Source organism: Aptenodytes forsteri, unplaced genomic scaffold (assembly GCF_000699145.1).
Source record: "Aptenodytes forsteri isolate BGI_AS27 unplaced genomic scaffold, ASM69914v1 Scaffold146, whole genome shotgun sequence".
NCBI classification, from domain to species: Eukaryota; Metazoa; Chordata; class Aves; order Sphenisciformes; family Spheniscidae; genus Aptenodytes; species Aptenodytes forsteri.
Window position 1 is genome coordinate 2,022,775 of NW_008795128.1, and position 17,895 is coordinate 2,040,669.

Here is a 17,895-nt window from a genome sequence, read left to right on the forward strand (position 1 = left end):
AATAAATATGCAAATGCTGGTCGGTGTACTTTCCATCTTTTTTGGGGTAGCAAGGAATCTGTAACAAGCTTTAATGTTTATCTTTGAGATTACTTCTCTTTTTTACAAAATTTGGCTTCATGCAGTAAAGAATATTCCTCTTTAGCATGCTATTTCAGATGTTTGCCAAGAAGAAATAAATAACGTTTGTTGATGTCTATTGATTTCTTTGTCCATGTAAAATTATCTTCAATCCTGTTCCGTTGCAGTGTGACCACCACATAGTATTATCACAACCAGCAATTATTAATCACCTTATCTATTTCATCAGGCAGCCATACAGCCATGCACAGTTTGAGTCATGAAGGATGAGGTATTTTTACATAGCTTGAGCTAAGATCAGTTATTTTTAAGGTGTGGAGGGAAAAAGCAGCACCATGTCCTAAACTGATTTTTTTCCCACAGATATGGAAAAAAACCTATGACTGCCAGTCCTTCAGCTTTTATCCTTATGGAAGTCAGTAACATACATCTGTATTCAAGCAATGCTGGCAGTAATGTCGGTGGTTAAAATTGTCCAATGTTGAGAACTGTGTGTATGGTGGTATGTGTATGTTTATGCTTATATAAAATAGAACTATATAGCTTACAGGAAACTGAGCAAAACATGTCTTCATCAAAAGGGCAAGTTCTTCCTGGTATAGAGCTTAAGCTCTGAAATTGAGGTATGTGCTGATTTTTTTGACCGCTATAATATGGTAGTAACCCTACCTAGATTTTTTTTTTCTTGCTTTAAAAAGCTGTCCTTTCATGTGTGTGATTGGCACTGGGCTTGCTTTGTGTTTAGCTTCTCTAATCAAGGGAATTTAAGCTTCTATTCTCCCAGCATTAGTACAGCAGTCATGGGAAATCTCAAGCAAGACAGATCTTGTTGCAGCAGTTGACACAAATAAAAGCAGTTGTGCTTTTATTTATTTATTTTTGATGCTGGATGCTGATTAAAAGTTTCCAAGCATCCTTTAGCCATGTTACAAAGCCAACCAGCAGAGAGCAGGGCAGCTGCTGAGGAGGGGAGATGCTGGTGGACATAGGACAAGATCACAGTGGGAAGCATCAGTGTGTGTAACTCAGAAAGCTGGGAAAGGTGTAAACAGATCCCCAATTTATCTGTAGAGTGGGCTCTCCAAACACTGTTTTATTGGCCAGTGGCTCCTGCTTTACTAACCTCTAACCTCTGCAATACTCAGAGGTGCTGCCCACCAGCCAGCCTTGTCTTTGAACCCCCCTTGGCTCCTGCCACCTCAAAGGCTTGCAGTCAGATTCCTGTGTTTTGCTTGGGACCTCACCTCTCAGCAGGATGCCTGCAGCAGGGAAAACCGATCTACCCTGAGAACATAGACATATTTGAAGGCAGTACCCCTGGGACTAGAAACCTATTGCTTTCAGTTTCAGGAGCTGTCCATCATTTGTCAAGAAATGTGGCTGAAACGTCCCCCCACCCCCCAACTTGTGGTCATATAGTAGTTGAATGTTCCCTGCAATTACATACACATATTTGTTTTCCATTATTTTCTGGACTGCTGTTGAATCGAGGATAGCGTAAGTCTAGCTCACTGTAGGTCTGGTTTAATGTGGTTAACAGGGAGTGTGCAAAGGTCAAACTTATCATAAAAACGATGATACAGATCCAGGTAATTTTGACTACTCCTCAGGTTAGGTGTGCCTGCCCCTTCACAGTAACAACCTGGTGAAATTGGAGTAATTAGGGAGCCCTACAAACTCCTGGAAACTGGAGGGACAGACAGTGGGCTATTTTTAGTGTCTTTACATTGTTATCAATGATGATTATGTAGATATGACTATCTGGAAGCCAGAGTAGGATCTATATTACTCTCTTACAGCTGTGTTACTTCTGTGGTGTCAACACATGTAATTTGCCTGTGAATAGGAAGACAGGACTGAAAGCTCTTTGGGAGCAGAGGGAATTCAGTAAATGGCAGCCATTTTTACAGTACATGTGTTTAAAGCTCTGAGTGCTTAATGAAACTTTGCTTTTTTTCCCATCCTGCTCCTTTCTTTGCTGGCACTGTCTGCATGCTTTTCGACAGTATTCCCAGCCACAGCTGAGAGCAGGGTGGTTCCTTGCTGCTCGTAGTGCCGATACCTATTTGTTGGCTCCATAACTGAAATGTATTTTGGCAGTGGATTTGTAGGGTGCCAGGGCAGTAAGTCAGGTTTCCTGGCTGGTGCAGTGTTGCCTTCTGGAACAGAGTTGTGAAGTTGACATGCTCATTAATCAAAGAAGCAAGTTTGAGGTGCAGAAATGTATGGAGGGAGGGGAGAATGCCAGTGCTAAGTGGCATTTTTATCTATTCAAGTCTTGCGCTGTTGTTATTTTTAAAACTAAGTTACTATCACTAGGATGAGAAATAGCAGAAATATGTATTTTAGGGGTCAAAATAATGCAGTATTTCAAAACCATATAAAATGTTACCATTTCATGAGAGAGAATGAGAACTATTCTGTTAAAAATAGCTTCTTCTGTGTCATATATTTGAGCCAGATTTTAAGCAGAACAAGGCTCTTGATCATAACAGAAGATGAAAACTTTACAAAAAACCCAAACAAAAACAAAATAACACCCCAAACCAAACAAAAAACCCAAAAACCCCACAAATTATCTGAAAGTATGGCAGCAAGACTCAAAATGTTAACTTTAACAGATATGTTTCAAAGAACCATTCTCATATATCCGTAGTATGTGTTGTTGTACATATGGATTAATATAATTGATATAAGTGATACTTTTCAAAGCGCCGAAGAGGAGAATCTGAGGAAGACTGCAGTGTAAGAAGCTTAAGATTAATATCTGAGCTTGCGCTAACATTTTCCTTTACCCTTAGCTCTTATGAGTCAGCGCTTGTCAAGTAGTTTACAGCAATAAAACTGAGAGCCAGTAGAAGTGAGTTACTCCCAAGTGGCTGGTATCTGAAGAGTAAGACTAGCACTTTGAACTCTGACCTCTGTCCCCTTATGAATCAGCAGCTTCAAAAAGAAAAAGAAATTTGGATAGTGGAAAGATTTAGTTTTCATTCTCTGTTGTATCTGAAGTAGGCAAATGTGCTTGCTTCATGGCTGAAATTACTACAGTGGAGAATATTGAGCCAGGTGATTAAATCCACCTACTGCTTTACTTTTGAAGAAATATTTTTTGAGACTGAATTACAATAAAAACCAGCACCACAAAATGTCTATTTAGAATCTCTTTCTTAAAATGTAGGACTGTAATGATAAAAATTATTGGTTTGCTTGCTTATCCTGCAGAAGTGTCTTGTAATTAAGGAATATTCCTCTATATGCCACTCATATAAGTTGTATAAGTTAAATAGATGAATATTTTCAGGGCTTTACTTGGGAATCATGCATAGCTCAGAAACAAGAGTTGAAAGATGGAATGAAAATTCAGAAACAATATTAAAAGAAAGTTGTCGTGTTCCATTAGAAGCAAACCTTAGCTAACCTGGAAGCAACTGTATGTGCCCTGCATTGTTCTACTGTTTATTCATCTTTTCCCTTTCTAGAGAAACTTCTGGTTTGAGCTTTGGGAAAACTGAATTATGGATTAGTCTTTATCTGAAGTGATCAGACACCCCCAAAAGTGCAATTCCTTCCTACCCCCATTTTTTAGCCTTAAGTGGCATGCTGATGTTATGAGCACTCTTTATACAATGCCTACATTACTGCTTTTCTCGGATAGGTCCGTGTTGACAAATAGACACAACACAATCAGCTTACGTCAAATTTGAAAGGTGCTTTTAATCTGATCTTCTATAAAACATGAAAATAATTCAGAAAGCTTTTCAGTTTCAGACAAGTTAGCGTGATTTTACCAGTATTGCATTGATTTAATGGATTAACTCTTAAAATTCCTATATAGTAGTCTGTGTATGGGGACAAGAATCTAATTTTTACTTTCATATTGCCATTTCTAAAGAGGTTACCTCCTGTTTTGGGTAATTGTACTGGTACCGCAAAAGTGAGCCAACTTTTCAGAGCATGGCTCTTACGTTTTTCCTATAGCCTGAAACACATGAATTATTCTTGAAAAATGTACCCTACATTCTTCAAGTTCTCATTTCAAACCTTCGTGCCTCTCCAGGGAAAACGAGAGGGCCCTCAAATCATTTTTGAAGATAGGGCTTTAAGGGAAAGAAGGATCATGGCCCACAGCTGGTCACTTACTCTGTCCTCTCATGCTCCCTTAATAAGAGGAGAACGGATTGTTCAGGAGGTATTTTAAGGTACCAGAGCTCTAAATTTCTCTCTGAATGACCCAATTTTTTTTTCCACTGATTACAGAGGGAAGACTGAGCCAGCCAGCTTTAGGTGTGTTGAACTTGATTGTGTGATATTGCTAAGGGTCCTAAACCAAATAAACTTTTTTTTTTTAACCCAAATTCTTATCACTTTCTAGAAACAACAAATTACTGTCTAATTCTTAATAGTATAAAGTCTTCTGAGGGTTTCTCATAAGCTTGTGTAAAGAAACAAAGATGGCACTGGTTTTAGCTGACCCAGCTGGTATCATCTTTGCTGAAGAACTGCATACTAAAAGGTGATATGTGTGGTCAACAAGGAAGTTGTTGGAACAGGGAACCAGCTGTAGAAACAGTAAGGCAGTCCAGAAAGAGGGGGCAGATTACAATTCATAGGCAGAAAAATGTGGGAATTTGGGGTTATAGGGTCCTCAGTCTGAACCCAAAATTTGTCTTGGGAAACTTTTTATAAAATTCTTGTTCCTCCAAAAGAGGGTTTTTTTAACAAATTCTTATCACTTTCTAGAAACAACAAATTACTGTCTAATTCTTAATAGTATAAAGTCTTCTGAGGGTTTCTCATAAGCTTGTGTAAAGAAACAAAGATGGCACTGGTTTTAGCTGACCCAGCTGGTATCATCTTTGCTGAAGAACTGCATACTAAAAGGTGATATGTGTGGTCAACAAGGAAGTTGTTGGAACAGGGAACCAGCTGTAGAAACAGTAAGGCAGTCCAGAAAGAGGGGGCAGATTACAATTCATAGGCAGAAAAATGTGGGAATTTGGGGTTATAGGGTCCTCAGTCTGAACCCAAAATTTGTCTTGGGAAACTTTTTATAAAATTCTTGTTCCTCCAAAAGAGGGACTTACGCCCTCTCTTCAGTCCCATTTTACCTTGGGGCAGTAGGGGGCTTGAGAGGTCAAGCTTGCTATCTGATTATTATATATTATCAGCTATCCTCATATGCATCTTTAGTAGGGGGCAAATATATAATAATTCAGTTTATCTTGAACCTCAGTAGCCTATCTAATCCTGCTGCACAATGGAAAGAGGTTATGGGGGGGTTGCCTGTGACCAATTATAGTAGCTTGCTTGATGGGCAGTAACTTGTTAGGTCTCAGTAACTTAAAAACCATTTGATTTATATAACGGTATCACATGTAATTTAAGAGCCTGAAGGTCTTAGTGGACAAACTTCCATGCCCAGAGCTGTTAGATACACAGCAGAGCTGTAGGTATTTCTTGTAATATCTTTTATATCTCTGCTGAAGGTACACATTGTAGCAAAGGGTTGCCACACTCAGTTACTTTGGTAGCATTGGTTAGCTAAATATTAGTTTTATTAGTTTAAGGTTTCTTTTTACAAATAATGAGAGGATAAAGTTAATTTTTTTTCTGTTCTTCTATCCATCCCAAGGTCTAGAATGGTTAAGTCTCATAACATCTCTCTGAGGTGAATATTACACATACTGCTGAGAGGCTGAAGTAGAAGCAAGAAATAAAATGAATGTCAAGCATTTATCTGTAAATAAGTAACAGAACCAGGATTAAAAATAAGATCACCAAGCTTCCAGGCCAGTGCTGCTGCAGCAGCTAGGCCACGCTCTTTTCTTCGGCCAGACTTCCCTAACCCAGCTGGTCAGGGAGTAAAAACCAGGAACACCAAGAGCCATCGAGAAGGAAAAGCATTTAAGTAGAGTCACCCCAGCCAGTGTGAAAATGGTTATATTTCAAGGCCTCATAAACCTCTTCAAGGCATTTTAGAAACACTGAACTCCTGCAGTGGGGCAAAATCTTACAGCATCATGGCGCCTGGCCTAAAAGCTGAGAGAAGTGGTGGTTTATGGGCAGTTAACTTTTACTACTCTTCAGCGAATCTTGTTTTTTTCCCCTTTTGCTGACTTTACCAACTCCCACCAAATTACGGGCTGTGAAAAAACAGGAGGCTAGAAAATTCTTTTCATGGACTGTTTTCCCCTTGATCTAAATGTTACAGAAAGTATTTTTTTCCTTGCCTCATGCCCAGTGTTTTTCTTTTCCCAAACTAATCAAAAGATTTACATTGATCTGACTTGCACTCTACACCGGAGCACCATTAGTGGCATTAACACTAGAACTTATAAACATTATTATGAATGGACTTTGTAACCTGATGCTATGCTGGCTTGTAAAGAGCTTATAAAGAGATGCTAGGCCCCCAAGTGTGTTTATTTCTTAGGAAAATAACACCTTACCTAAATAAATGTTACTTTCTATGAGTAGGCTACCCTATTGCTCTGTGCTGCTGCCTGTTGTCTCCTATGAAAACAACTGCAAATGCTTCTGTCCCAAGCTCTTGCCTGTACCAGTATGTGCTGAATATTGTCAGTTTAGTTTCTTTGTAGTCCACCTGAACAAAATCCTGGAACTGAAAACAAGTGGAATTGAACTTTTGGTTTGGATGCTTGCTTACTTGGTTGAAGGAACGCAAATTTCCCATACCATCTACAGCTTCGAGGAAGAAAACTACACAAAGTTTCTAAACTTTTTCTTCTGTCTTACAGATATTGCTAGTGTTCCTCAAAGTGTGCATATGTATTTGTAGAGATAAATTAATACCTCTACATTATGTTAAGCAATTTTAGCCTTTACAGAAAGTGGTGGTTTTTCCTGGCTGATCTAATGAGGATGCAGCAGTTGAAATGGGTGTGGAGGAAGGAAGAGAAACAACTTAAAGCTACCTATGGGCATGCCTCTTGGAGCTTACCTCTTGGAGAAAGGGGAGAGTTTGGTCTTCGATTCCTTCAGTCTTTGGCTTTCATGGTGAGGCTGTCTTGGCTTTGTAAAATTTTCTGTGAAAATTGAATTCAGGCAAATTAATTTCATGGGGAATCTATTGTATTATAAGAGATTCTAGTCAATTCCAACCCATTGGGCAACCCAATAATATCACGTATTTCTCATTCTCAGTCAAGTCACTCAGTACTCTACATTTGACTCTTCCACACATTGGTAAAACTGTTTTAGAAAGTAATGCTTTTCTGTCTTTCATCTTGGATCTATCCTAGATTTTCTATTTATCTAGAAATTTAGAAGGGGAAGAGAAGCTGTGTTTCTTAAATACCTGTTTGCAATTGCTGGTAAGCCATACACCCAGAACAAGATCCCATAGGTTAACATATGTTCATCTGTGTCGTTTTGGCAGTTATACAAAGTACATGTTTGATCTTTATTTACAAATTAGATTGCCCGTGACCTAAGCAATATTTAGTTGTATACAAAGTTAGCATTCTCTACAAGTCTGTGGTCCACATAGTTTGTTTCCTTAGAAAATTCTGAAACCTCATCAAGCAGACTACTAGAGTACTAGAAGTTAGTTTCAGTTCAAGTTGAAAGGAATGGTAGCTTGACCATATCATAGTTGTAGACTGTGTATAATCAATGCTACGTGGAAGACAAGATCTGCAATTGTGGATCATTTATTTCAAGATCCTGAAAGGCTTTCAGGTAGCTCTAATTAGTATGTTATAATTGCAATACCTTACAAACATTACCTGATGTATTAAAGCTACTCTTGAGTATATAACAGTATATGTATGTATATACATATAAAACTCTCGAGTATTGTCATCTGAATTCATAGATATGGAAAAGAGAAATGGACAGCTCAGAAAAACTATGTTGGCATAGAAAAACAAGAAAGTTGGCATAGGAGTCAGGAACAGATCTCTGTCTCTTTTTTTTTTTTTTCTTGTTGTTGTTGTTTCTCTCTCCTGTATCCCAAACATGTTCATGAGATTTTTATCCCTCCCAGTATGTATTTGTTACCTTCCAACATAAGCTTTTCAACCACACCAAGTAGAGCAGAAAATACATTTCAAATCGGCATACATCTTCCCAACAGAAAACTTTCCCAAATTGTTTAGTAACTTAGCATGCTGAGCAGCAGACACTAGCAAGCCATGTTAATCAGTTCTGCTTTATAAAAGCAAACAAGGTGGCGAGGAAGTAATGAGACCCTGAAACATCTGTTTGGAGACTTCAAATCCCCTTAGAAGGTTTTGAGTTCTGCCTTAAAGAAACACAACTCCAAAAAATTACAACCAACTGTGGGAACACTTTCTAGCTCTTCACAAAAAATTAATTACATAAATATTAGTCTATAAAAAGTAAATTCCCTCTGCACTCTTCTCCAGTTTTGCTGCTGGTATAAAGGTGTAATCTTGCCTGACATTGCAAACATTCTTTCAGCAAAGAGAAGCTAGATCAGATCCATCCTAGTTCTGCCGAAGGAGGAAAAACAGCTTTGATTGTTATGAAGCTAGATAATCATAGATATTACAGTATTAATAAACAATCTTAGAACAGTATAGGAATGCTGTCATTTAATAACAATGAAATACACAGTCCTGTGTGTATTTCACACAATTAATAGCTACTTAATTGCTTTATAAAGTTATATGTTAAAAGGCTACATAAAATAATTTGTCTTTCCTACTTAGTGCTGCTTATAGCAGTGGTTCTAAACTGTTATTTAATGTGAAAATGAAATTCGAAATCTGTGTCCTTACTCTTGTTTACTTAGGATACTTTAATAGAGAGGTTCACTGTTCTTGTCCATTTTAATTCTTAATCTACTTCCGTTTTGTTTTTTTTTTTTAAACCAGTTGCTGCTGAGTTCTGGATAATACATTTTTCTTAAGAAATGGGGCATAAGGAAAGGAATACTTAAGTCTTTGCTTAGCATATAGTGTTTGCTTTATTTAGTGTCTTTTTGGTATTTTAGGAAGGCAGACATTATTTATTCTTACCTGTTTATATAATTCTTCTGCTTTTACAGTTAGATGTAATATTCATTTTGTTCTATGTTCTTGGTAATTGGCCTGTTATCCTAGTCCTACCAGGGAGAGAAATAAGAAGAGGAAAGTGATTCCGTTCTAGAGTGAAATTGCTTTGCACTCTTTCTGGATGACAAGCTCTAGAGAAGTGTAATTTTTGGACATACTTATCAGTCTCCTTAATAAAATTTTGAAATACTCTGAAGTAGTAAGGCTTATAGTTGTTTTCTCACAATAAAAGTAGTGCTCCAGAGAGTACTTGTCTTGTTCCTAGTTTGCTTTTTTAATTGTAACATGGATTTTTTAAATCTTAAATATTTAACAGAGCTATTCTGAACAACCTGTTTTACAAACTACCCACAAACTAGAGTTTTAGGGCCAGTGTTTTGGCAATAGGTCTTTAGTTCTGAATCGCATAGCTTACACTTAGAGTGAAGTACAGGGTAGCATATGCATGAACATGTGCAAGTTTGCTTGTGAATTTGCATTTTCCCTACTTGTAATCTTTCCTGTACACTGTTATTTAGCCTAGGAATGCTCCAGCACGAAGTGTACATGTAGGAATCACTCTTTGTCTTCTGTTAAAAAGTAATGACCTGCAGAGTGAGACACACTGGCAACAACAGCTAAATGAGAGTTCTTTTTGGTTCATCTTAAAGTCTGTACCTCCAAAAGCTTGGTATTCCTTCAGTAACTTAATATTCTAAATTATATTATTTAATATTCTCATAGCATGTGATTAAAACCAGCCTGTCTGTAGAGCCTTTTTGCTGTTTAAGGAATCCATGGCAAGAGCAAAATAGCACTTGGCCAAATTTGTATGTTGTCTTCAGTTGTATTCTGGCTCTGAAAGCTTCTTAAGCTTCCAATTATCAAAAAACGTCTTTTGTTTTAACTGTTCTACAACCTAGATGCAAACGCATACTCTTATAGTTGATACTGAACCACAGGGAGACTGCAAATTAAATTACCTTTTGGACACTTCAAGGTGCTGGAGTTTCCTGAAGAAAAATCAGGTTGAAAAAATTCACATTTCTTGGGCCAAAACTCTTGAACTACATTTATTGGCAAAACGTGTTTCCTTCTGGGTTGGATGGGGTCCTACAGGATCATTTGATGGTTCTAGGCATTTAAAAAGTATGTTTATGTCTCTAACAGAGAATCAGATAAGCCAACATTTTCATTTCTAAAACCCTGCATTTCTTCCAGCATTTCTGTCTTACATAGAAACTGGGACAAGATTAAAACTTGCCATACAGGACCTTAGCTTGAAAACGACTCATCTGTGAAATTCAGTGCAGCCGTGTATAAGAAAATCACATGCTTCATTTCAGCAATTTTACACTGCCTGTGTTGTAAATTAGCCTAGATTAATGATTGTAACAAATTGGCATAGGCATGTACTTTTATGTAAAAATCTTACTATTTACTTGTATAAATAATATTTGTTTTTTGGAAGACTTGGGAAGGTATTAGTTTGGTAGAGTTCATGAGTACTGAAATTCTCTAGCTCATCAGCTGTCTCTAATATTGATGTTAAAAGGTGACTTTTAAGTTCCACCTTTTAGGCTGCATGCTTTTATTTGGCTATTTAGCTGCACTGTGGATTCCTCTGCCTTGGAAAAACTGAGTATAACAGCAATTTCTTCTGTTCTATGGTCAAACTGCTTTTGACATTTTTCAAGAGGAAAACGTGATAGAAGTGTGAAAGTAACTGATTCCTTCAAGTATTCTCATTCTATTTTATCACTTGCAAAGTAATGCTGCTGCTTCTTTTTATTGGCTGTAAATCCTGTTTTTTTGGAGGGTGGGGTTGAGTTTGAAGCCTTCAGGCTCTATGGAAATATCCTAGCTACAATAAACATGCTTCCTAATTTAATTTTCACCTGACTTGTAGACTGCATGGAACAGATTGTGCATGGCAAGCCAAAATTTATTATTAAGCACTGGATCTGTGCAATGTGAAAGTGAACTTCATTCTCTTTACAGGCAAGGTGGTTCTGGGAAGCATATTTTCGATCGATGAAAGCAATTGCTCTTGCTACTCTTCAGATTATCAATGATAGAATTTACCCATATGCTGCCATTTCTTATGAAGAATGGAATGATCCCCCAGCTGTGGTAAGTAAATTCATTTGATTCACTCATAAAACAAATCGTGGGTTTGTTTTTTTTCTCATATAAAAGGTATGTGCTATGAAACTTGGTAATAATTCTGTGTATGTGTGTTTGTGTGTGTATGTGTTGTGTTGGTAACTTGCATAGATGAAGCTAATATATTTTATGACAACTGGCAAAATAACTAGCAGTTCATTTTATGTCCTGGCAGTGAAATGCGAACTTTTAACTTTTGCTGTTGCACACGCTAAATTGCTTGCTTGTTCATATATTTATTTATTTTGCATGCATGCGTACACACACACACACACTTCTTTATTTCTGTTGGATTTAGTGCTATTAAAAATTAATAACTGCAGTGGAAGTAGTCGGTGGAATTACTGAAGATCTTAAACAATCTGCATGGTTCTTTCATGTAATTCTGATGAAATTATTCCTATGCCTACAATTTTCTCCATGTTATTTCTACGTAATTTCTCTTACACAGAAACTGATGATCAAAGTTTTGCTGTGTTTTTTTTTTTTCTTATAAAAAATAGTTTCACCGGTTGAACCCACCTCTGTTAAGAAGAAACACTGGAGTATTAATTGACCTTCTGCACCAAGCAGCTGGTTCTGATTTTTTCTATATAAAAGCCTGCGGATGATTTTCACTCATAATCAGTTAATTTTCTCTGTGTCAAAATATAAAAAATAGTTTTGTTTTACTAATAAAACCAAACCTGTTAACTGTCTCACTTTATGATGGTTTAGAGAGAGTTTCTCTGAAAGCTGGGTAGGAGTACTCAGGAGTAGAGTGTGTTTTACTTTAAACGCTTCAGGCCAATAGAGTGTGAACAGTTGCTGACAAAGAGTTAGAAGCTCATTGCTGTGTTTCAGAAGATGATTTTCCATTGCCTAGCCAAAGGTATTAATAATCTACTGTTGTCATTGCCTAGAGAGCAAACGTGGCACTTGTCAATATTTAAGGAAGAAATTAAGCTGCACAAGAAGTCAGTACGTACTCTGCAAGAAGGGGATCAGAACATTTTAACACTTTCAGATTATGCTAGCAAAACAAGCACCTTGAAACACCTAGTAAAATGAAGAAAATGGCTTTAGGATTACTCGGTCTTTAAAGGGGACACAAAAACATCTCCTGGGTTCTTTCCTATACTGGAAACCCATCCATTTCTGGGGAAGCTAATCTTACTCTGAGCAACAAGCAGGCTCCTTTTTTTTTTTCTTTCTTTCTTTCTTTTTTTTTTAATATATACTTGGAAAAAATATTTATATTAGTCATTCAACCTAGAGGTTCTTAAGCAGAAGGTTTATGACCACAGACACGGCAACATACAGAACAGAACTCTGAAACTGTGGAGGAACACGTAACAGCAGTACCGCGCTAGGGCAGTGCAAGGAGTAGGCAGGAATGTTGTATCAATGTGCAATTGCAAAGAAAAGTTAGAAGGCTGACTGCAATTAGACGGGCTGGAATTTGTCCAGGACGTTGGAGTTAACACCTCGTATCGTGCCTCTCTCATGCCACGAATGGTCAGTTCCTTGGTGGTTTTATGTCTCAGTTGAAAGAATTTGATGTTTATCCTAGTCTATGAAAATTGCTTAGTATGTGCATGAATTCATTTCTTGCTTCAATATGAAACAGAAATATCATTAAAAGTTCCTTTATGGGCTGTGTAAGCTCCATATTAGCCAGCAACACAGAGTGCTTGTGACCCTTTCTCAGAGGGTCAAAGAAAATAGAATTCAGATCGGGAATTGTTCAAGAGCAGTTAAATTTGTAGAACAGCAGTACACAATCCTGTGATATCTTTAACTGGGGATTTTGATAGCTACTCTGAGCATGTATGAAAATTTCCTTCCATGAGGCTCTTTTTTCTATTTTTTTTTTTTCTTATTATTTTTTAAGCCAGCTAATACTGTTTGGTTTTGCCCCTTGTTCTTTCATTCGAAGCAAATAACTGGAGCCTTCTCCAGTGTATCTTTGAGCAGTACACAATCCTGTGATATCTTTAACTGGGGATTTTGATAGCTACTCTGAGCATGTATGAAAATTTCCTTCCATGAGGCTCTTTTTTCTATTTTTTTTTTTTCTTATTATTTTTTAAGCCAGCTAATACTGTTTGGTTTTGCCCCTTGTTCTTTCATTCGAAGCAAATAACTGGAGCCTTCTCCAGTGTATCTTTGAGATTATTAATTTTTTTTTTCTGTGAATATATTTTATCACTTTGAGATGAGAGAATATTACAGTTGTGGTCTATAGGGGAGCATGTTTTTCAGGACTCAGCTGATTTCTAACTTGAGACAATTTCTACCTTCAGACAATTTAGAAGGTGATGATACATACAGTATCTGCTAGTAAATTTAATAAGTCAATAAATTTAATAATAGTTATTTTAGTGTTGGGGTTTTTTTAAATAATTGCGCTAGTTGGAATTCCACAGTTGGTGTCTGCTTGTCCGGGGAATGATGATCCACTTGAGCCTGAGTGTTTCTCCTCTAAGCTGGTGCCTAATGTCCACTCATAGCACTGTTACAATTTCTAGTAAGCCTGGATGAAACATTATAGTTGGAAGGCAGGTATGTATGTACATTTGAGGTAGCAGAAGGTGGCAACTGTATCCTCTAACTGATAAGAAGACAAAATAACTAAAGATGACTTGAATGTGTTCCTCATTTACAAGAAAATTGCCATATTCTTTAAATAAACTCCAAGACTGAAGCATTTAAAGCAAATTATTTCAGGTTGGCCCCAGGGCCAGGATATAGGTAACTGGTAAAATGAAGCACCTGTGAGTTAACATTAATACCACAGTGAAATGTGTGAGTAACTGGGTGTCATAAATTCTCATGTTACTGGCCAGAGCTGTACCTCCAGAACTTGCCATGTGTATTCTGTCTTCAAACTCGGATGGCTCAGCATCCAGTTCTTCTAGCTCTGCTTGTTGTTCCTTGTGATGTTGTGGCCAGTAAGGGTTAAATGCAGTGCTCTTCTATATGCTCTTGTTCCCCTTATGCAGTTTAGATAGGAATGCGAAGTTGCAGAAAGAGTATGTAGAAGCTGTAGGCAGATTAATGGAGGGTGCAGAGGTGCAATCACCATTTTAAGGCGGGGGGCTTACTGAAATTAGCCAGCGACTTCTTTAATCAGTACAAGGCTGTTAATAGAGCTCAGATCCCCGTGCTCTGAGTAGTGAGGTTTTGAAAATGAGAGCATGGATTTGCCTGTGGAATATTTATACAGAAAAGGCCAGCTTTAATGGGTTTATGAGCTTGCTTGCTAGGACAAATACACCTTTCTAACAGAAAGAAGAGCTTGCTGTCTGTGCAAGATCATCACGTAAAGGAGAATCCTTAGCTAGAGAGAATCCTTGGCTGTGGTTGCTTACCTGCCTGTCTCCTTGGTTTAAGGTTTTTTTGTTTTCTTTGTGTGCTTATAGGGGTTAATTTTGCTCAGTATGTCACTAGGATCCTGCAAAGTAACAGAAAAACAGAACTCGGTAAAATGTCGTGGTTGTTAATTGCTTTGCTGCTCAATTGTTACAACTGCTTCAGGTGTAAAATAAAGCAGTAAAAACATTATTTCTACTTTGACAATTAGGGTAGCTCATAACTCTCCAAGGTGCACATTTTGCTCTGCATTTTGTTGAGCTATTGCAGCCTCATGAGTTTGTTTCCAGTTTTAAGACTCATCATCTAATTTCAGTCTATTTCCTATGATTTCATGTAGTACTGCCTTTTATTGTTTTTATTATAGTACAGTAGAATTGAATCTATTTTGAGTTAGCAAACATTTAACAGATTACAGCCTGTAAGTGTGCTAGATAAAAGAGATTTTTAGGAGCCTCAAATATTTGATTAAGTAAGTTTGTAGCAACACCACCTATGAAGAGAAAGCTGCATTTTTCACAAAAGGCTGCCTCAAGTTTGATGTCACTTGCAAAGTAGGACTGGTAGGGACTTATGGCTATTTTCTGAAGATCTTCTCTTTCCTTTATTTTGAACTCTGATACTTCAAATTAGGAATTAGGACATATCTGCAAACATAATAATGATTATTCTCTTTTCAGCAAAATTACATTGATGTTTGTATCTGAGGGGATGGCTATTATCTTGGACAGTCAGCATGAAAGTGATATTCATGCATTTAAAATCAGTGAGGCATGCTTATGGCTAGATATGCATATAGATAAGCGTTATTCCTGTTCCCCAGATATTCCTCAAGTCTCAACACAAAGAAACACCTTGTGTTGAGTCTGTAATTTCCCAAACATTTTAAACCACTATAAGCAGGTACTGTTGCCAAAAGAGGCAGTTCTGCACTCTTCTATGGTTGGATGATGATTTCTCTCTCTATGTGCTACCTGCTTTTTGAACTTTTTAATTCACTTGTGGCGAATTAACTGAAATAATTTTCCTCATGTAAAACTTACCCAGCAAAAGGAAAAAAAAAGGGGGGGGGAGGGGGAGAGCAAGGGAGGGACCGGGTGGCTGGAAGGCTGCTTTTTTTGGCGTTAGTTTGGCTTATATTGGCTCAAATATTACTGAGACTGTTGCCTCAGTATCTTCACCACAGTGTGGATGCAGCAGCAGTGCGGGAGGGTGTTTTTCCAGCAGAAGGGAGTATAAGGTACACAGAAGATAAATGCATATGCAGTTAACTCCATACTTAGTACATTACATGGAGGAAGTGATCCAAGAGTTTTGTGTGTTTGTATGGGTTGACTGAAGACTGTTGGCCTTTTCTAAAGAAAAAAAAAAACACGTTATAAAGTGGTTTATTTTCCTACTCGTCCACTATCCTGTTGAGGAAGTGGAAAACTAGTAGCATATAAAATGTTAATATGTTATGGAATACTACTTTCCATAAAAATGCACTGCAAGATATTTCTTCCTTTTAATGAAGAGGGGCAAATGATGTTTTGGGGGCCTGAAATTCATTCCTGGACCACTTGAGTCCTTTGTGTCTCAGAGTGTCTTTTGCTGCAAGCATGAGAGTTTAATGCCTTTTGTATTTCTTGGCCAGCCATTATCCATTAGGCAGGGGCAATCAGTTACGTTCAAGGAAGCCAGAAAATGACTGTTTCTACAGTGTGCATTCTGATGGTTACCAGTTTGGGCTGGATTAGAACTAATGACCGAGGTTTGAGATGTGATCTGTTATCTTCAATTAAGTACTTCATTATGCTCTAATAGAGGTAAATTACTTTCTCACTTGTGCTTCTTTGTAGATTATTTAAATTCTTCTCTTACTTTGCCTCATACCTTGCTAACATATACGGGTTTCTGAAAAATGAGTAAGACAGGGTTTTTCCAGATTTCTTTAGTTACTTTTGTTGAAATTCTTTCAAGCCTGTTTGTAATGTAGACCTATAAAACATTAGAGGTTTTTTTGTCAGGGGCTGCTTTTGAGCTTTGACCTTGGATGATACAGACCATAGTTTAATAATCACTTGAGGATATCACTATGCCGAACAATAAACATACCAGATTTCATTTCTCCCAGTGAGGCAGAAAACAGCACCATCGTTTGGTTTAAACTAAAATAGCCAAATTAACTTAGTGCAAAAAGTGCCATTCATTTAGCAAAGCTTAAGTAGGATGTTCATTTACAGAATACTTTGTGGGCTTCTGCCAGTTACCAGGCAGTTGACACTTGTTAAACAATTAAACTATTTCTAAGCTCTTTGACTAGTATTTTACAGCCCTCAGTCTCCAGATAATGCCACTGTTATAACTGTAATTCCATCCTAGTACCGTGCCTCATCTTCAAAGCGTTAAGCAAATATTAACATATGCTTTTTTATTTACCTGTAAATGAGAACAAGCTAGTACTTTTCTGGACAATGCACATCTGGTATTTTTTCCATTGAACAATATTAGTTTCTGTTCCTGCTGTATTTCCAGCTACCTTCTGTGATGGTTTGAATCAGCTGGGCGAAATTTTGCTTTATTTACCATGTTAGAAGATAGATATTCTTTCTTATACTAAATAAATTTCAGTTTATCGATGTTTTTCCAGTGTTGATATTATGGACGAGTTGAGTATACCACATGTATTCAGCTATAAATATTGATTTTTTTGTGTGTGTGTGTGAGAAACATGATTTAACAGTTGGTTATTTAACTTACCTGCCCAGAGATTAGGATTCTTCTCTTACACAATGATAGATAACCTCACAGTTTTTCTATGTTGTGTGGCTAGCATCTAGTGTGTAGGTTTATTTCCATTGTAAATTATGTCCTTTGAGGCATGAACAACAAATTTTTGGATTTGGTTGACAGAATCAGAAACTGGATTTCATATATTTCACTTGAATGACATTTTAGTTCTTAAGACTACACCTAACCATTTAACACTGATGGGTTTTATTTTCTCTAAGAGCTTTTTGCTTTGTCTTTAGCTTAGAAGTAGACACATAAACATACAAGTGAGAGACATGTTTTTAATCTTAGCAAAGCTAGTTTTGAGATGCACCCAAAGGAACTGCACAATTTTGCTGGCCAAAGGTGAGGGTCTCATCATCGTTGTTCTTACCTTGTTTGTTGCACTGCCTGGTGCCTCCTGTGGCTTCATAACTGTGCAGCTTTATTTTATGTAATGGGAGTCATTAACTTAAAAAAAAAAAAAGGGGGGGGGGGGACAGAGGGAGGGACGATGACT

The 17,895-nt window shown here is 37.3% G+C and overlaps 1 protein-coding gene across 1 annotated transcript in view; it reads left to right on the plus strand.

Moving 5' to 3' along the window:
* EXT2 (exostosin glycosyltransferase 2) overlaps positions 1-17,895 on the plus strand; it is an 81,922-nt gene that overhangs the window by 26,081 nt on the left and 37,946 nt on the right. Inside the window, exon 7 of the mRNA XM_009277472.2 lies at positions 11,103-11,234. Within this exon, the coding sequence (XP_009275747.1) occupies positions 11,103-11,234 (132 nt within the window). The remainder of the gene's footprint in view (positions 1-11,102; positions 11,235-17,895) is intronic.